Raw genomic sequence first — 21,072 nt, forward strand, 5'->3', positions numbered from 1 at the left:
CCTCTTCCCCGGGCAGATATGTTTAACTGCTATCTGTTTGCAAAGTCTGACTCTAGATCAGTGGTTCTCAACCTTCTGGCCCTTTAAATACAGTTCCTCATGTTGTAACCCAACCATAAAATTATTTTTGCTGCTACTGTAATGTTGCTACTGTTATGACTCATAATGTAAATATCTGATATGCAGGATGGTCTTAGGCGACCCCTGTGAAAGGGTCGTTCGACCGCCAAAGGGGTCGCGACCCACAGGTTGAGAACCGCTGGTCTAGATCACGCTTTAATAGTACAGCAAAAACTGGGGTCTTGGTCCATGCGAAGCCACACAGGATGATCCTTCCCCGACACTCAGGGCCTCTGAGCACAGACGTCCATACCCTACTTCCTGTTCTTACAGACCTCCCCAAGGTGCTGATGCTTGGCCCTCAGCGCTATCTTGAGCTCCGGCCCTGGACACCCCAGAGCCCAGTTCCAAGGGGACAACAAGCAGCGTGGACGTAAAGTCCACCTGGTGCGCCGTCCACGCTCTCAGCATCCCTCCCTGTCTTTGGAAGCTGTTATCTCCCTCTCGAGCTTCTCTCTTCCAGGCGGAATAGCCCTGATTTCTTCAGCCTCTTCCCAGAGGCAGTATTTCTCAGCCTTCAGTCATTTTCATTGCTGTCCTCTGGCCTCTCTCCAAGATTCTGTATCTTGTTTAAAGAGTGGAGGCCAACACTGAACATGATTTAAGAACAGTCATGCCTGGAAAAGTAACAAAGGCCCAACCAATACAGACTCCAGAAGGTAAATATTTTCTAAAAAAAAAAAATCCTGAATATTACAATATTAATAATGGGGGGCAGTAAGACTTAGCACAATTAATTTCTGCTGCTTGTCATATCATTTCCTCTAATTATTGTGGTGGTTTCTGGGAGACTTATCTGTCCCGATAAGTCTTCTCAGCAATGATTTTGCTCCTCAGAAACCCTAAGCTTTTCTTCTTAGTCTCTGCTCTTAGTACAGGAATCCGGTCATCATGAGAGATGGCCAGTTCCCTTTTCTCAACGCCAGCTTTTCCAGAAATAGCACTTCCTTTCCTGACTTCTTCCATTTCTTCTGCTCTTGGTAAGACGGCCTCTTGCCTGGCTGCACTGCCTTGTCTCCCCTCTGGGTGCATTTCCAGGTGTGGGTGCTCACGCTGGGGAACGGGGTAGGGTACATGAATCCTACCCAGGCCCCAAATGCAGGGCGAAGCCCACCCTTCACCACAGACTCCTTACGAGACTGGGGTGACCCCTGATCAAGTTCCACATGGCAAATCCCTCTGCTGGGCATGGAGCAGGTGGGGTAGGGGCCTCGATCTTAACCAGAGAAAGAACCACATCCAGGGCCAACAACAGGGAGGGGCTGCTGAAAAATGTGACTTCACAAACACGGAAGCCCCCAACACAGCCAGGCCCCTGGATGCTAGTAAACGAGATGGTTTGGGGGCCAATTATAAAACCTTTACAAGTTCCTTAATAGAACAGAATAGAAGGAGAAGGAAGGTGACCACTCAAAAAGGCAAAAACAGAATTCTCCAGCATGCGCAGAGCCAAGGTTTCCGGGGGGACTGAAGGATGCACCTGCTCCCTGCCAGGCAGCCTCCCCCGTCCCGGGAGGAGCACGGGGCTCCAGCGCAGCGCACACACTACCTGTCCACTTGCTCTGGTCCTTCTCGCCTCCGCTCTCCGGGTCCTTGGCGACCTCCTCTGGGTCAGCAGCTGCTTCGCTGGGCCCTTCAACATCTTCAATGGCTTCTTCTGAAACAAGGAGAAAATACGCCAACGATTAAAACTCGACAGAAGGTGAAGGACTCCGGGCTCCTACTCCAAAGAATTACCAACCACAAGACACAGACACGATGATGTGCCTCCTCGCCTCCCCGTGGGCCGAGGCCGGCCGCCATGGCTACGCTGAGGCCTGGGCAAGCAGTGGGGCTGTCCTTCCCGCCACCCGGCACGCGAGTGGGACTCGCCCTGGACATGTGGACAGGTTTTTCCAGAGGGTTCTGAATGCCTCGTTTGAGTGTTTCTTATTGAAAAGCCAATCCTGTTGAAGAAATAACTCCATCCAAATTCCTGAAGTTGCATGAAGTCTTTTACACTTGAAAATGCAAAATTTTACACTTGAAGGTTCAAAAGAGGAGCTTCTTGCCTGGCTCCAACCCCAGTGCGTCCTGGCACTGAATGCGACTCGACTCAAGCATTGGCCCCTCATAGGCCTCAAGGTACCTGCACACATGCCAGATCATAGCAGGAGGTTGTTTTTTTTTTAAAATAGTCATTCATACTCTGAAGAGTCATAAAATATCAGTCATATGATTTCATCAATGTGAAGAGTTCTAGAAAATGACATCTGTGGGCACATCAGGTGTCAGTGGCAAGAAGGAGAAAAAACTAATAGAATCATATACTTTCCTTTTGAAGTTATTCCATTCATTACCCACTGCTGGTTTAAAACTAACCAAGGGAATTTTCTTCAGCTCAACACATAATGCTTTAGTGAAGGTAGAGGAATGGTCATTTCCAACAGCAGGTTAATCAAAGTAAAATGCCACTTGCCCATGTGGGGAAGAGGATAAGACAGTCCAGGTGCTGGGGGGTTGCGGGGGGAGAGACATGTCCCTCTCATTCTCCTGGCCCTTTGGATTGTTATCCAACATACTCACTGGGAATGGGCCAGTGAACGAATGAGGCTGGCAAACCATGGCGGGTAATGCTGACACGTAGGGCACTTGGAAGAGCACAACTGCCTGGGTACCAGCCCGTAAGCTCCTGGCTGCCCATGTCCATCACCTGAGCTCGGTACCAGACCACACCCACAGGGACATGGTATTAGGGTCCAATCTAGGATCGTGGATTTGGGGCTCTGTCCAGTGTCACCCTAGGTCCATCCCTCCAACTGCAACTCCACTTTTCAATATTGCAAGGTGTCATACTCTCCAACCCTCCAGAAAATAGCTTCTAAATTTTATCTCACGATGGAAGTCAAAGGCGTTCAGAGTAAACTGACCTCAGAGAGTTTATCAAACACTTGAGGGAAGAAGTATCTATTTGGAGTCAGATTTTCCTAATTCTTCCTGGAGAGACAACGGAAGTCTAAGGACTGGAAACTGAACTATGGGTCAAGGAACATTCTTTCTTCATTGCTTCCAACAGGGGATTTATGAGGCCGTCACAGGGAACGCGGATGAAATAAGATACTGATGATTTTCATCTCCAACTAAGAGGACTCCATGTATAATTTCTACATCTCCTTTTTCCTTACTGTATCATAAAGTTAACATCTTCTCCCCATACCTACACTTAGTTCAAATAGAGAAAAATCAAGCAAGCATGGTTTGAAGTCAATCAGATATACAGAGCCACGTTAACACTATACTTCATTAAGTAGAGAAACTCTCTCTCTCTCTCTCTCTCTCTCTCTCTCTCTCTCTCTCGCGCGCGCGCGCGCACACACACACACAAGTGCTAGTAGAGCAAAAACAAGCAGGTTACATGCTATAATATATTTACCGTCTTAATTATCTCCAGGCAGCTGTTCAATGCATATTTTTAGGCATTTGATAAAATTGTTCAGCGCTATAATGGTAAAATCCATCTCTGAATGGTGATGCTAGCATTTAGCCCATTGATATTACTAAGCTGGTCTACCCAACGCAGCTAGTCTCTTAAAATCTACTCATTTGCCCTTACATCTGGTGACACAAAATATCTGTGGTACTGGTACATTTGATTAATTAGATTATGCAAAGAGATGGCTCGATGGCCTCTGCTCTTCAGACACACACACACACACACACACACACACACACACACACACTATCACCTTAGATGGGGACAGTCTGACACCACCGAAGTGGAGAGCGCCCTGACGTGGTGTGAACAGTGTTTGAAGGTGCTGCTTTGCGGAAGAGAAAAGGAATCTGCCCACAGGGGTGCCGTGTCCAAGGCCAGCGCCTCTCTCCTGGGCCACTGAGCGGAGTTAAGAACTCATGTTTAGAAAGGCCCAAAGAACTGGGGTCAGTGCCAGAGTGACCATATCTATTCAAAAGACAGACTGAAGAACAAGCACATCACTGATGCAGTGAGCAGGGAACCACACGGTGCTCTGTGACTATTCCCGGAGTCCCTGCTCTCTGAGCTACGTGGGCTTTTGTTTTCTTCCCTCCCCGCCCTACTCCAAGCAGAAATGTGACGGCAGCTGAGTCTCAATGAGGCTAATCCAGGTGCTGATTTGCTTCTCTTTCTTCCCCCTCCTTTTTAAGATTTAAAGATCAAGTCTTCTTTTCGAGTTCCTAGATTTAATATCATCTGTGTGTCATTCACTAAAAGACTATTATACGCTTGGTGGAAGAAGAAATGCCTAAGGGACTCCTGGACAAGCCATCTGCCTTTACAAGGGAGCAGTGTCCTCAGCTCCAGCCAAAAAACCAGGTCCCAGCCAGCCAGGCAGGAGCTCCTTGCAGTTCCACCTGTGCCCTACAGGTGTCGCCCTCTGCATGGCCAGGCCTAGAAGGGCAGCTAGCTGCAGGAGGCAGACACTGTCTGGGCCGCCTAACCTGAGCATGTGGAAGTAATATACGAGTGAACTGTCTGGTCCTGGGGAAATAAAATAGGACATTCATAAGCAGTTACACCATCTGTCTTTATACCATCATCATCAACAGCAAGAGGAAAAATAGCTCTTTAAAATGGATGAAAGCCCAGGCTGTCAGTAACCAGAAAACTGTGAGCTCTGAATACCAATAAAGGTAGAGAAATGATTAAAAGACAGTGATGCAAACTATGAATTTGTCTGGACAGCTTGGGCTCACAATGCTCTGCAGACAGGGTATGTTTTATGGCCCTCAAAAGCCTAAGGCAACCTCACTCACTAAGACCCAGGCCTCGGGCACCCTGGGAGGGGCCTGGTCTCCCTGCTCTGGAAACATGTGGGAACCAGAAATGTGATGGCATCTGGCTCTGACACAGAGAGCTGTGGCCACACTCAGAGCTCCCAGGCTGCTTATCTGGCCTGTTCCTTTCAGGAATGCGTATCTGATACCCATGCTGGCACAGCCAAGCCTAGAGGAGGTTTCTCCCCACAGATCAAGATTGCATTTTCCCCCCATGAAGTCAGTGGCAAATGGCCAGGGTCATGACAGAAGTCAATACTGTTTCTATAACATCAGCTACTGACAGATGGTGGGAACAAGTAAAGACCTGATGGACCGACAATCTAGTTTTATCTGGAAAATCCTGTCTTTCCTTCAGAAGACAAAGTTGTTTCTTCACCAACCCATACAACAGTCACCAAGCCATTTTTACACTGAAATAGACAAGTCAAAACCATCTTCTCCCGAAGAGTTTAATAATATTCAGAATGCAGCAGAATGCAGCAGGAATGCTCTCCGAGGGCTCAGCCAGGCCCAGGGTGAGAAGGTCATCTCGGCTCCCTCTGCCCGGCCTGCTCTTGGCAGGAGGCAGGAGGCAGCAGGCAGTGCATTCCAGACAGAGGAGGTTCCTTTAAGACCCCCGCAGAAGCTGCTTGGATGGCTACACCCGACAGTAGCCCTCAAACTAGCCCCTTCCACCCCCCTGCTTGGATGCATTTTTATGCTGAAGGGCTGGGGAAATAGAAACAAATCTTGAATAACTGAGAGGTCTTCCTGGTGTCCCTTCAACGTACATGCAAAACTGGCTGAAGGCCTTTAAAAAATCTATTTCCATCACCACCTCCTTTTTACAACTGCTTCTCCCAGACAGCACTCGAGCCAAACCCAACCTACTCATGTCACTCATGTCCCCCGGCTTAAGGCAGAGCCCTCAGGTGTACGAATCTCAGCAGGTAAAATACATTCAAAAGGGGAGGGTTGCTAGGGCAGCAAAGGTGTTGGGGTGATGATACCACAGGTCCAGAAAATTACCCTTCACTCAAGGTTTTGCTGACCACAAATGTGAACTGTTCTCTTAACAACCCTGGCATGCTGCTGAAGATGAGTGCGTGATTTCCGATTGGTGGTGAATTCTCTCTGCTCCCAAAGGAGGTGGGTGTGCCGACTGGCGACCCCAGAGAGATGTGCAAGCATTTCTTGAACAACCTGGAAAGCGGTTTGGGGAAGGAGCACCAGGCAGAAGCAAAAATAGAGGTGGCATCATCAGGAAGCCAGAAAGCCGGCACGCCCCACTGCGCACGCTCCCTGAATGTGTTACCCACGAAAACTGGCCAGTTGCTAAGAAAATGATACCATTCATCCAATAGTGGGGCCGAGTGCCATGTCCTCTGGGTGTATCTACAAATCGCTTACAGACTTGAAGGAGGGGGAGTCAATCAATGACTGAGACTAGTCCCTCTGTTCCGAACTCTTAACAGGATAATGTAGATTAATTCAAACCTTCCCCCAAACCTGACAAAGCCCCTTAATGCCTCGATGTGAAAGAAATTTGGAAATTCTTCTATCAGGGTGTCTGTACCCAAAGCTCTCAGGCGATCGCATTTCTTAAATAATACACCAGTCTGGATCCCTGAAGAATGAAATTGTTCTTTCCTTTTTCTTTGGGGGGAAGCGAGGTTGGGGGTGGGGTTGAAATAAAGTGCGTTTGCCTGTCGGCAGGCTCAAGAGCTGAGAAACATTAGCTGTCATGAACCACAATCAAATCAGGTTTGAAATATTTAGCAGTGGCTTGGAAAATGCGTGGCGCAGCTCTGACAGGCGAGATGTGCACAGACACCCACTTTCCATTATAATGGAAATATCAGGCCTGTTCTGAATATGTATAACCCAGAAAAATGTATTGATTTTTCATTCGGCATTAAAAAAAATGAAATAGCCTGCAGCTGTCAAAAGCCTTTTGTTAAAAGCTCATCTTTCCTGGAATGAGGTTTACCAGAAACAAGTTTTAATTGTATATAGGACCTCTTCTTTGAAAAACAAAATAACCAACCGGCTTACTTTTAAGATAGGGTTAAAGCTTTTCCTTTCTCCATTTCCAACCTAATTAACCAAGGACAACCCCCCAAGCAGGCGGGAAAGGCAGGGCACACTGTGACCAGCAGGGGCGGCACGGAGGGTAGCGGCCGCTCTGCTCGGGGTCTCTGCAGTGGGCAGCAGGACGAACTCCGCGACTGTGTCTTGCCCCCTTGTTTCCGTAACTCCTGTGCAGGCACTGGGCTCTGTGGCTACAGCCTCCGGGAAGGGCACCCCTTGGCCAATCGGTTGTCCTGAGGCATTGGCTGGCACAACTGGAAAATGGGGCCAGAACTCCAGCATGCCCAACCCTCACAGACTTGGTTACCCTTAGGAGACCTCTGATGCTTAGAACATGCTACAGAATCCACATGCTCTATTTTGTAAATACAGGTCAAATCAAACCCACGATATGAAAGACGGCTGCTAAATGCACTTAGTTTAAGGTCCAGGGCATTAAAATTCTGCTACAATAGAAACTTGTAACAGGACAGGATGAACAGCGCCCTGCTGCTCCCACTCCTCGGTAGCCCTAGTCTTGTCTGCGCTCTCCGGCCGGGGAGGAAGGGGTGAAGGGTGGCGAAGCTGTGGCGGTACCCACAGGTGCCCTCCCTCTGCCTTGGGCTACGTCCCAACTGCACAGTGACGGCCAGGCGAGGGTGCAGTGGTCTCCTCTGCACACTTTCACAAATGTTCACTCCATGGTTTTTTCAACTGGCGGCGGGGGGGGGGGGGGGGGGGGGGAGTGTCTTTCCAGCCGATAGTGTGGCCGGCAGCTGCCTGAGAGGTGGCTTGGAGCGATTCAGTTTTCTGGATGGACAACATCCAGCCCCAGAAATTCTCACTTAAAAAAATCAAGGCGGTTTTGCTTACCTCAGATGTAAATTATTCTCTTCACACACCTTACGCTTAGCATGCTAAAAGGTGCCTACATGTTTTCGTGCATGTATGTGGCATTAGGAACTTACAGATCTATCTGGAACTTCTCTGTGGGTAATCATCTGAATATTATTTTTAGTTGCTGGCAAACTCTGTTTTCTACATCTTAATAAGGTATAGATTAATGCCAAATCCCAAGACAAAGAGCCCAGATCCAAATCCACACTGGTAAGTGGACATTTTGAGATACAACTTATAGTCTAGGCAGGAAACCTTAAAGGGGCGAAGGATGAGGGTAGGGGTGGGGGGACGGGGAGCAGGCGGGGCTCCGAGCCTGGCGCACTCATTTATTCCCACCTTCCCCCACGCGGGCCTTGGAAGTGCGTTGCACCAGCAGAGCCCAAGGCGTTCCAGGAAAAGCACATGCTCCCGTGGATGCCGGCACACTGGCCTCCTGCACCTGCTTGCCCAGGCCTCGCTCTAATCCCTCTCCAGTGGGACCCCTGGCTCTGGGTCTAAGGGACAGAGGCCAGGGCAGGGCAGAGGGGGTCTCCCTTCCAGGTCCCCCTTGTCTTGGGCATTTTCCATTTTCTCGGCCATCTGCACGCACTGCCAGGCTGGCCGTCCTGTAGGACCCTCTCTACCAGCTGGCGCGAGGTCAGGCTCTGCTGGGGGCTCTGTGGGGAATGTTCCCATCCGGGCGGTCTTCTGTAAAAAGTAATAATAAATATGGCCAAACTGCTCCCCGCTTGTTTTAAGATGGCATTTATAAAAAATGGTTGTCAGTCCTCTGAGAGGTCAGAGGTCGAGAGCAGGAGAGGAAGAGGAGGACAGTAGGCAATCAGACACTCCCTTCCTCCAATGATGAGTTTTTTTCACGTGGATTCTTTAAGTGATCATCTTACCACAAGAATTCCTTTCACCACTAGGTGTTCCTTTACCAACTACACCTGGGCAGCGGCGCCTGGAGCCTCTGGACCCGGCCTGAAGGGCGGTGGCGGCCTGCCAGCTTCCCACGGGGCTGCCAAGCAAGGCTGCAGGAAAACCCGACACTGAAGAAATTGGCCTCCTGGCCACCCCCCCCCACCCCCACCCCCACCTTCTTTCCGTCCCCCAGCCCTGGCATTGGCACCAGGCTAAAAGAATCAACATTCTGAAGGCAACCCCGGGTATTATTAAAATGACTAATTGGAGAATAGAGACCATTTATGCTTTTGTATATTTGAAGATCTTGCCACTGTTTATAGAAACAAGAAAAATGGGGATTGTGTGGCAAGGGGAGCCTGGGAAGGCTGCAGCCGCGCGCCCAGCCCCTGCTGCAAAGCCCGGAGGCTGGACAGGAACACACTCCCGGGAGAGCCTCTCCATTTGCTTTTGGCGGGACTTCACCTCTAACTTGAGCACTGACAGCAGAGAGTGTTTTCTGGCTCCACGGCGGCCGGCCGGCCGGGGTGGGCCTCCGGGAGAGAAGTCTCCTTGGGCCGTGCATGCTCCGTGTGCGCAGCACAGCGGCCAGAGCAGGGAGCCCGGAGCCCGAGTGAAAAGTGCTGCCCTTGTGCGGCGAGGGACCGGTCCTGCCATTTTCCCTCTTCCGGGCAAGGCCACTTGGTCATTTGAACAGTTTGTCAAAATGGAGCTAGAATTAAGGGGGTGGGTGGGGGTCAAGAGAGGAGAAAAAGGGCGGAGATGCCTCGAGCCAGCGTTGCAACAAGTTCCATTTATCTGTGTTCTTAGCAAAGCACCTGGGCTGCCCCCTGCAGAACCGCAGAAAGGATAAAAGCTAGCGTGAGGCAACAAAGCACAAGGGAGCGGAGACGTCGCTGACTCGCCTGGTGGCTGTTCACAGGATTTTTTTTTCAGGAACTGAAAGATGTGCGTTCCAGTTTGTAAAATACAGACTGGACCCTGCGACGCTGTCGCAATCCACACTGAACAAGGAGCGCAGCTTGGTCCCAGCGCTGAAGGGAATGGAATTCAGAGGGATTAGGCCCCTTGCGTTTGCACCGAGCCAGGATGGTTGCTGTTACTTTCACACATGAAATGTGAAAAAGGCAAATTCCCCGAGCATGTTTGTAGCGGAGCGTGATGTGATTGTGTTGTCATTTATGGGAAATAATCGCAGGCCCATCTCTCCCCTCCCCCCTCCCCCATTTTCCAGTCCAAATAACCATGAAAAATTACACTTCAATGTCAGGGCGACGACAAAGGAGGCGCGCTCTCGGGGAGCTCAGCGGATTTGCAGGGGTTTTTCCTTTCTTTGGACAAAAACTACCTTCAATTGTACTTCATTTAAAACGTGATCTAACAAATGCATTTTGACAAGCCCCTTTCTCTTTTTCTCCTTTCTTTCAAGCTGTATTTTGCACAGTCTAACCTCACACCAAACTGGAACATTCTGGAAAGAAGAGGCATGCAAAATAGAAGGACCTTGAAACCAAGAAGGGTGGTCTCCCCCCCCCCCATTAAAAACAAAGTAGTGGGGGACAATAATGCCTATAACTCAGTATGCTACTGAGAGAGGGGAGGAGGGAACAGTAAACGGCCATGCCTGTAGCCACAGAACATCTGAGAGGCAAAGGGGAAAAGAGCAGGCTGAGGAGGAGGAGGGTCTCCAATGGAGGGCCTGCATGCCTGCTCATCAGAGCAGACGGTTCTGTGGAGTCGGGAGCATCATCTAAGGAGTCTGGATGTGCTGTCAGACTTGAGGGTTCATGACCAGGTGGGCAGTGAAGACGGGAAGGCTCTCTGATAGGGTACCACTTCCCTCCTAGCCCCCTCCATTAGAGAAAGGGACATTTTTCAATCGAACAGATCTGCTTGAAAGCTTTTTAGCATTCCAGGTGTGAGGCCTGAGCAATCCCACAAACATCTGTCTTTCAATAACACCCTGCTTGAAATAAACACTGCCCGGCTTCCGCGGCGGGGGGAGAAGACAAGACAGATGAACACCCGTGAGTGATAGGAAGGCTGTAAGAAAACAAATTAACAGTGTCCATTAAAGGAGACTGGTATCTCCTTCGGAGTCAAAACTGACTTGGTTTGTCAGAGAGAAATCTTATGCTTAAAGCAAAAAAAAAAAAAAAAATCTATGCTGTTTCCTAATTTATTTTTTTTTAATTGGAAAGCATTGGAAACATATGGATGAAAAAAGTGCAGGCAGGACTGTAAGTGTACTTAAGCATCTGTCTACAAATGAAGGTGTATGGGAAATGAACAGGATGTATCAGAAATGATATTAGATTATGGTGATTAGAACCTAATGGGTATAAGTGAAACCTTGTGGGATGGTTCTTGTAACGGGAACGTCAAGGTTGATGGATGCAATCTATACGGGAATGATAGTGAGGGGAGGAGAGGTGGGGGGCGGCCGAGCAGACTCGGCGTGACACGCTTTGACAATGTCAAAGGCAATGATGGAATATTTGGGGTGAGTATATGCCAAAAAGCAAACGGAGAGAGAAAAAGGTGAACATTTAGTTTCTCGCCATCAAAACAAACAGCACACAACAGAGAAAAATAAGCCATGACTCCAGAGGCCTGAGTCACATGGCCACACCAACAAGAGACTTGAATTCCCAGCCGGTTTGTGGCCTCACTCTGTACCCACAGAGCCTGAAGGGTCTCTCGCCTGCTAAGAAAACAGCTTGGCGCCCGGGAAGCACAGAACGCATGCGGAAATGTTAGTCTACTCCCACCAGTGGACGCAGAGTGAGGCGCTGACTGTCAATGAGCTTCGTTTTCTATGATCATAAGCCACTTACATGCACAGCTGGCAAAACAAGCTGATTCATAAAAACAAAGCACAAACAAAGGCTTACACTTTCCAAACCAAATCTGGGAAACAGACATCGGGCCAACTGCAGGCCACACTGCGTGCAGAAAAGCGCCGGTTCAGCTGTGCTCGCTGGGCAGACGCAGGCGTGCACGGGGATCACTGTGCGTGTAACGGTGCTGCACATTCCGGACCGCGAGGACAGAAATGCACTCCGGCCCGGCTGTGTGGCTCAGTGGTTGAGCAGCGACCTATGAACCAAGAGGTCACCAGTTCGATTCCCAGTCAGGGCACATGTCCTGGGTTGAGGGCTTGATCCCCAGTAGGGGGCGTGCAGGAGGCAGCCGATGGATGATGCTTCTCTCTCATCAACATTTCTATCCTTCTCCCTCTCTCTCTAAAAATCAATAGAAACATATTTAGAAACAACAGTAACGCACTCTGTTTTGGAGGTGGCCTAGAACATGCCACCTGCAAGCATGCTGGGAGCCATGAGGTGCCCACCGTGAATTCACTGCCTGGTGAAGAGCTTGCGGCTGCCAAGAGCATTCACGGTCACACCTGAGGCGGGTAAGGATGTGTCTACGTGTGGAATGTCAAAAGCTGGGCCCCTCTCCAAAACCATCAAGTCCTCAAAAGCACTTCGGTCTGAAACAACCAGGCAGCAGAAGCAGCATATTTTAGTTGACGTTTCCTAGGAAATTGCAAAGAAAGTGGAGCAGGAAGCTGAGGCACAGAGAAATCCAAGGCTTATGTTCACGCTCTCCTGCAGGAATGGGAGGCAGAGCAGTGGACTCGCTGAGCTGCTGTCATTGTCATGCACCTTGGACCACTGTTCTGCACCCAAAGAGAGAAAGACATTTCTTGGATGTCCTCCCTCCTTTTCAGAAACTTCCTAAGTTATGCCAGTCGTTGACTGCAATGCATCTGTATTTGTAAAAGCTGGATCCTGCACTATGAAATGTTCTTCTCTAGGGTTTAACAAAAACGCCGCCACCACCACGCCTGCTCCTCCTCAGCGATTTTAGCTGCAGCGGCCCCTCCTCCAACCCCCCGCGACTGCTAACTGTATTTCAGACTCATCTTTAGGCCTCTGTGGGTATCTATTCAGCTCTTTTTCCTGTAAGAGGTTTCTTAGACCTAAGAACAGGCTGGTATCCCTTTAAAAGCAATATATCCCATTACACCCCCCAACCCCCAAACTTATACTGTGTTACATCTCACAGTACAACACGCACAGTCATGGTCATCAAGGCAAACGACACAATAAAATAACTTAAATTCTAGACTCATACCCATACTCTTTAATGGTGGGAACATTTGAAAAAACGTGCCCATGAACCAAGGAGAAAGAGAATGTTGCCACAAGATGAGAAAGTCATCAAGGATCTGTCTGGACAGAAAGTGCAATTCAGTGACGTGGAATTGGCACTCAGGACAGTAGGAATAGGGATCCTTTGAAATCTGTAGCACACGGTTATATTAAAAAGTAATTCTGGATGTTTAAATGCTTCTGTGTGCATATTGCAACTGAAGAAAATATTAGAAACCCCCAACAGGGAGCTCGTAAGTCAGAATCCTCCACAGACTTCCAAAAGGGGACACTCTTTCTAAGTGAATATGGATCCTGAGCAGAGAGAATAAGGAGAGGAACCTGCACCAAGTAGCCATTTTGCTTCACTTTGAGGAAGCGAGTAAAACAAGCCAAAGGTGTGAATGAGAAGTAGCTGGAAAGTGCGACCTGAAAGATGAGCTCCCCCAATGATTACGAAAAAAAATTAAAAAAAAAGAATGATTCCTCACTTACCAAGCACCATCTTTATCTATGAAGGGGGCAGGGGTGGAGGGAGGATTTAGACCAGGGGTCCTCAAACTACGGCCCGCGGGCCACATGCAAATACAAATATTGTATTTGTTCCCGTTTTGTTTTTTTACTTCAAAATAAGATATGTGCAGTGTGCGTAGGAATTTGTTCATAGTTTTTTTTAAACTATAGTCCGGCCCTCCAGCGGTCTGAGGGACAGTGAACTGGCCCCCTGTTTAAAAAGTTTGAGGACCCCTGATTTAGACAATAACCAACAGGAAACTGTAAAACAGAGTGTATCTTAAAATTAAATATATATTTGGCAGGTAAAAAAACAACAGATCAATTTCTGTCTGAAGGCGTCTGTGAACTGACTCAACTACTCAAAGCTTTGGTGAAAGGTTGGGGAGAAGAGGAAATGTTCCAAGAGAAAGTAAGGGACAGAAAACCGAGCCTTAAAGAGAAATAATTTGAGAATGGAGACATATGCAAGGAAAGATGAATGGGTCAACGTACTGAAAATCTAGCTGTGTAACATTTAGCTTAATACAATTAAGGTAGCAAAATCAGACATTTCTGTGTTTTAGAGAAATAAAAAGGATATACATAATATAAAAAATATAAAGTAGGCAGGGGAGTCCAAGCAAGAATATGGCATGAGAGCATAACCCTGAGCAAGATGGACTTAGGAAGGAGGAGGGACGGCCGCCGAAACCTGGTCACCAGGGGACCGGCCTCTGTTTTGAGGGGTTGGGGGAGCTGACCACTAGTCCTCTGTGTTACAGACTAGAAGAGGCCTGGAGAAGGGCAGTGCTCTCAGCCGACAACGAGGTGACCCAGAGGAGGGCGGCGAGAGGCACTGGCTGTGGAGCAGTGGTTCGCAACCTGCTGGCCCTTTAAATACAGTTCCTCATGTTGTGACCCAACCATAAAATTATTTTCGTTGCTACTTCATAACTGTCATGTTGCTACTGTTATGAATCGTAATGTAAATATCTGATATGCAGGATGGTCTTAGGCGACCCCTGTGAAAGGGTCGTTCGACCGCCAAAGGGGTCGCGACCCACAGGTGGAGAACCGCTGCTGTGGAGGGAAGGAGAGTCTGTCCTGGGGCTTCCGCAATCAGACAAGCAGAGAAAGAAGCCATGGGCAGTCTGCAGGGTGAAGCCTGGCGCCCTGCCCCCCAGAAGCGAGCTCCCCTAGAATCTTCCTCCTTTAGAGCTGGGATATCCAGGCAAATGGATTCTAACAGTGGCACCATGGTTGTTCAAAGCAATATTTACTTTTCCTTTACATTGTGAGACAAAAGGCATAACAGGGATAAAAAGGGGCTCACCAAAACCAACCAAGTCACACACCAGCCCCCAAGAACCCCGACAGCCATGCTCCCAGGCGAAGAGTACTGTTGACTTCCTGCCCAGTGCCAACACGGAACCCAAAATCCTGTCACATTTAAAGACAAGGAAAAGCCACAGCTGGCTCGCTCCTACCCCCTTCTCATTCTACCCCTCCCTCCTCCTCCTCCCCCTCCCCCTCCCCTCCCCCTCCCCCTCCCCCTCCTCCTCCTCCTGTGCTTTCTGGAAGGGGAGACCCCAGGAATGCTGCTCCCAATGGCTGGGGCGGTGCCTGTCAGACAGTCTGGATCCAGGGTGAGGGCCAAGGGGCTGTGGCAGCCCCAGGTCCCCGCCGCAGAGAACAGCAAAAGCAAGTAATTGCTTTTCCCCTTCCACTAACAAGCTTTTCCGCAGAGGAAGAATTCAGCTTCCTGTAGTCAACAGACCCTTTTTCCCTGCCTCTCTTCGCTCCAAATAATCTAAAGTGACTGCAATTTCAGCCCTGGCTCTCCAGCATTCAGCTCCCCCGGCTGGGGTCAGAGGGTGTCAAGTGAGGGCTCTCCATTTCTTTTCTACTCTGCTTCACGCCACCCAGGCTTCTTTGTAACTGAGGCAACCTGCCTCCCAGCCCGGCCAGTCCACGCTGCACGCCGACTTGTCGGGATTCCAGGAAATGGTTTTTAAGGCCCAGAAAACACTGGGGGAGAAAAAAAATATATCTCTTTGCTATAAACAACTGATGAGTAAGGACTAGCAGATGCTCTGGTGACCTGAGCCACGAATTTCCTTGTTTTGAGAAAATGCATTGCAGCAGGACATTTTTATTTTTATTGTTGTATGGTGGTTAAACCATGTCGCTGGTTGTGTGGTTTTATGCAAACGACTTTGGTTCCTAAATTCTTTCCTTAAGATATTTTTTAGATTCATCTTTATTGTTGTATTACAGACACAACAACACTTTATTGAAAGTATGACAGGTCCTCTTTTCCCCCATCGACCCCTCCTCCCCACTAAGATGCTGCTATGCATTCATGGCGCTGGGCCGCGGAGCCCGGCCTGGGGTGGAATCGTGGGCTGCTGGGAAAAGTCTGCCCCAGCCTCCCTACCTCATTTCCCAGATGAATGAAATGCAGTTTCAATTAAGAAAGGCAGCACCAGTGCTTGCCCTTCTCCGTCTTCACGGAGATCTATGTGGAGAGCGCGGGCAGGACTGAAGGTGAACAAGCAGATGGACAAAGGGAGGGGCTGAATGAGAAGGACAGGTGTGTGCAGGAGGCCCCGCGGGTTCCTAGCCCTCGGGGGGGGAGGGCGCGGGGGGGGGGGGGGTACAGAGGCGGGTCTGGAGAGGTGCCACTCACTGGCCTGCAGCCAGTGCCTGAGGTTCTGGAGGGGAAAGAGAACTACAAACAGTCACCGCACCAGGCATCCCGAGAGGGGGTGGGCGCTTCCTCCTGGCAGCAGCCAGGCCTGTGATGGGAATTTATTTCCCTCAATTATGTGCTCTTGTCCCAGCCTCAGCTCATCGGCACAGTGCAGCCAAGTCAATGAAAGGCTCTGTAATGATGCGATCCCATGCACGGGGATGCCCAGCACTGTCTGAGGGGCTGCCAGGCTGCGGCCACACCCGCCCCGCTCAAGCTGACATGCGCTTTCCAAACCTCCCTCCCCATGCTCCATGCCAGGTCACCCCTCCTGCCCCAGGCGCCTACAGCCTGGGCGTCATTTTCTCTGACTCCATCTCAAATGCCCTGATTGCAAAAAGGCAGAGAAAGGGACTAGCACAGTGGGACTGATCAGTACCAAATGCTGGCCACTCTCCTTTCCTCCTGCCGGGGTGATCCTTCCTGGCAAAGATCCTGGCCTGGAAAGCCAGTGTCATGCACCAAGAAAGCCTCCATTTGCCTGAGACATTAGTATCTAATGATAATAAATAGGAGTAGTAACATAGCCATGGTAGTATGCACCTGCCACTCAACTGAAGAGGATACTATTAGAACTCCCATTTCACAGATGAGGACACTGAGCCTCAGGGAGGTTCAATGACTGGCAAAGGTCCCCTGGCTCTCAAGTAACAACTGTTGTCAGGCCCATGCTCTTAATGACTACCGTATCCACCCACCCACCCACCCACCCACTCATCACCCACCCACCGATCCATCCACCCATCTACTCACCCACCCATCCACCCATCCACGCACCCACCCACCCAACATGTACTCATACAGCTCCCTTCTAAGCACTGGTGACACAGCTGTGAACAAGGAGAGTCCCTGCTTCCCAGGGATGTGACGGGGACAGGAAGGAGGTGGGAGTGTAAGGCAGACAAGCGGCAGCTAAACAAGTGAACCGACTGTAAGCCAGCTGTGGAGAGGGAGGGGTAAGCAGGGCAGGGGACGAAAGGAAGCCCAGGGGGTACTTCATGTGGGGAGCTCGGGAGAGTGACATGGGAACAGACCTGCAGGGCGAGGTGGGAGCCACTGAGGCTGCCGGGCAGAGGAGCAGCAAGCGCGCAGGCCCAGGTGGGAGGAGGGGGGCTGGAGGAACAGCGAGCGGAGAGGGAAGGGCTCAGAGACAGCACGGACAGGTCTTGGGGAGCACGTACTATAGGCCTTTCAGGCCACTGTCAGGCCAGAGGCAATGCCAACACAGAAGGGAGCCCCACGGAAAGTCGAACGAGGTGTCCTCTTCAGCAGCCCTTCCCCCAGCAGAGGTGCCGGGATCCCACCCTCCTTGGGAATGGGATCTGGGGTGGACTGTGGTCCTCCCGCCCCTTAGCAGAGCGGTGCGTGTGTGAGGAGCAGCCTCCCCGCTCTCCACGGCGGCCCTGGAGGGCTTCCCGGGAAAGGCTGCTGTCGGACCTGCACATGCAGACACAGCAAACCTCCCTGAGCTCTGCCTCTCCTGGGTGAGGGCTGGCCCTGAGGAAGGTGGGGGGCCCTGAACATACTCTGCCACAGCCTGTGGCCGCTCGAGAACCCTTCTGACAGCCTGAACCCAAGGGCCCCCTGCCCAGGGGGCCCAAAGCATCTCCTGAGACGCTGGAGACAGCACCCGGCTCAGGGGGAGGGTGTGGGGCTCCGGGGGCTGCAGCTCCAACAGAGAAGTCTGTGACCGAACAGTGCATGTCCCTGCCCCGAAACTGCACTGCCTTCCACCTCAATGACTTCATCACGTTCCGCTAACTTACCATATACAGTCACGTGGCCTCACAGGGCTGCTATTTTATGCTACCTCTTCCTACTGCGAGAGTGGATTTGGAGGCGGGGGCTTTATTTTTCTTAAACGGGCTGAGGTGTCTCCCCACCAATGACACGCACGCCTCCCCATCCCGGGGCTGGAGCAGGTACCGAGGTGCCGGCAGACAGGCATGGCGGATCTCTTCATGCTGCCTGTGGCCCCATCCTCAGACCAGCTGTCCCGGCACCTGGGAGCTCCGAGAGAGCCCTCGAGTGTGCGGGGTTTTGTGTTAAAACCAGAGCGCCCACAGGCAGCTGGTCCACACACTGTCTCTATGGCCCGTGGACAAGACCTGGGCCTGAGGCAGAAAGGGAGAGCAGTGAAGGGGAGCAGGTGAGGGCACCTAGAGGCACCCTTCCAGGCTTGCGGGGGATCCGGGGGGGCACCCGGCACTAGCCCAGAAAGGCAAGGACTAAAGCCAGAGCTGAAACAAGAAGGCGCGCAGCAGCGGAGCTTAGGTGATGGGCAAGGAGACAAAAGCCAGAAATTCAGAGCTGAATGGAACAGGATGCAAAACGGGCCAAGCCCATCGCTGCTTCAAGTGACGCTGCCGTTGCTGTGTCCACAGCAGTGGGAAGCCTGAGGAGGCGGTGGGCAGGGGCCGTGTCTCCCTCCCCACTTCCTTCCCGTCCATTCATCAAAACTGTGTTCGGGGGAAGGGGCCAGAACCAGTATTGGAGCCAGAACTTGGCTGCTGCCTTTCACAGTACACGTCCCAGAATAAACTGCCCCAAGACTTCATCCATCACCAAAAAAGGCAACTGTGAAAACACTCGTGGCCAGCCCCTCCCTCACACCAGCACAGCCATCCTCCCTGCACGGGGGCGGGAGGCTGCCCAGCCCTGTTGATGGCTCCTGTGGACGCTGTGCGGGGCGGGCGGGCCTGCACTGAGCAGTCAGGAACTTCCCAAATCATTAACCTTTCTCCCGGCGCATTGTACTGGGAGGTGCTCCCTCTGCAGCCTGCTCAGGAGCCCTATTGATCTGCAGCACACTCGGTGCCTTCAGAGTTGTTTATGATCAATATGCAAATTGCCCATGGCATTGATCTAGTATTAATTTTCAATTAGGGAATCCACAAGGGGTCTCTGAGGGTCAATGCCTAACAATGCAAAGGAAGCCGGCTGAGGCGTGTGGGCCAACCCATAAAGCCTCCTTCTCGGTCTTTCAGGCCCTCGGGGCCGTCACCTTCACTTTGGCTCATGCGGGTCCCTCTGAAGTCAGACCCTGCAGCCACCTCGCAGGCTGCATCTATGGCTGTGGCCATGGGACTCCCCCTCCACCCACCCCAACCCAGTGCCACAGGGGCCCGCCTGGCCTGTGGGTGCGTTCCCCTGACCCCCACCCTCTAGAGCAGTGCCCTAGGCCACACCTCCGTGTCTCCCCATGCCACACCCAGACCCGGGACCACTCTCTCCCCCAGCTCCCCAGCCACACATACCTTCTTCCTCCCTCTCTCTCTCTCCCTCGTTTCTGCTTAGTCACAGAACGTCACCTTGGCACGCTGCCACGGCTGGAGCTGGCGAGCCGCACGGTCCCCAGAAATCTCAGGCGTCAGGCAGAGCCGCCGGCTGCCAGGTTATGCTTGGCAAACAACCCACTGATGTCATTGCAAAAAAACCGGGGGGGGGGGGGCAGGCAGAGCTTCAAATCATCTGTTTCTCCTTCTCCATCCTAGCAAGCTTTGTCTTCCTAATGAAACACAAGGGTGAGGGGCTGGGGGGGGGGGGGGATGTTAATTACTTTACCACTCGTTCATGGTTCCCAGAAGAGGCCGAGGCCCGCCCTCCAGGAGCTCAGGGCAATGCGTGTGAGCCGCGGACGGGGCTGTCTCTGGGGACAGCGTGCCCAGCTGGGACGGAGTGACCCGGGAACTCAGTCATTCCATTACGGCCCTAACAGCCCCTGGGAGACCCGTGTGGGAAAGCTGTGCAGGCAAAGGAACAGGAAGAGAAATGTGTCCCGCTCTGCTCCCAGCAGATGTGGGGACACGCAGGGCACGGCTGCCCTCCAGGGTGGGGCCCGGCGGGACCACGCCTGCCTCTCTGCCAGGGCCTGGAATGTCCCGCGTCCTCTTCCCTTTCTCCACCTGGAATGGCCCTGCGGAGTCTCAGGCTCTCTCGCATCCCAGGATGCTGCTGAAGAGCCACCTCCACACCGGCAGGGCGGCTGCTGCCCACTTTCGGCACTGCAAACCGGGCACTAGCTAACCAGGCTAATTGGCTCGTGGATAACATTAATTACCATGTTGCTCATTAATGGATGAAATCTTTATTGGTGCCATTGATCAGCGAACTTGTTAGCTGGCCTCCTAACCAATGGCGGATGTAACAAGCTCTCTTATTGGCATATCAATTAATGCAATCAATTCCTGGCCAGCGGCTGCCACTCGCTTCCCTGGGTGTTCAGGGGTAGGAGACAGAGCCACCAGATTCGGGATGGACAAGAATGATACGGTGTCCAGCCTCGACTCCGGACTGTACTCCAGAAAACACAAACCACAGTCGGGAGCCTTCTGCCCGCCTGGGGTCCTTCCCGGAACCCCGCGCCTCCCGATCCACAGTCCTGCCTGCACCTCTGATCACACCTCACTCACCGCCTGCAGCCGACGGGTCTGTGTGGAAACCTGCCTGCCCATCTGAAACCCCCCGCTCCAGCACAGAAAAGGAGTCCCTACCCCACTGTCACCACCGGCTGACGCACACGTGTGGCCCTCGGAATGCCTACAATAAGTCGTTTCAGGAGCATTTCGATCACTGTCAAGTCCAAGTAGGGAAAATGTTGCTCTGGGCAGCAACGTGTCTCTAGGCAGGTTGTTTCAGAAAAGGTTCAGCGACAGGCTGTGGGGGAGCCACGAGCCGTGAATTCAGAGCTGCGCCCCACCAATGAGGAGTGAGCACCAGGCCCGTCACCTTACAAAGAGGGGACACGCTGATGTGCCCATGGCTTCGTGAGGGTCCGTAGGGCATGCCTGACCCCCAAGACATGCTTAGAAGCATTCACTGGAATTTGCCCCGAAAGGAAGCAACTTGAAATATTATTCCAGATTTGTTTCTAAAAGCCAAAAATAAATTAAATTT

At 51.4% G+C, this 21,072-nt stretch overlaps 1 protein-coding gene across 5 annotated transcripts in view; it reads right to left on the reverse strand.

Moving 5' to 3' along the window:
* ZFHX3 (zinc finger homeobox 3) overlaps positions 1–21,072 on the reverse strand; it is a 244,773-nt gene that overhangs the window by 41,900 nt on the left and 181,801 nt on the right. For all 5 annotated transcript variants that reach the window (XR_009448889.1, XM_059667592.1, XM_059667593.1 and 2 more), the window contains exon 5: positions 1,670–1,777. Coding sequence is in view for 4 of the 5 variants with exons in the window: in XM_059667592.1 (XP_059523575.1) it covers positions 1,670–1,777 (108 nt within the window). In the remaining variant the exon portion in view is untranslated. The remainder of the gene's footprint in view (positions 1–1,669; positions 1,778–21,072) is intronic.

Source organism: Myotis daubentonii, chromosome 15, assembly GCF_963259705.1.
Source record: "Myotis daubentonii chromosome 15, mMyoDau2.1, whole genome shotgun sequence".
Taxonomy (NCBI): Eukaryota; Metazoa; Chordata; class Mammalia; order Chiroptera; family Vespertilionidae; genus Myotis; species Myotis daubentonii.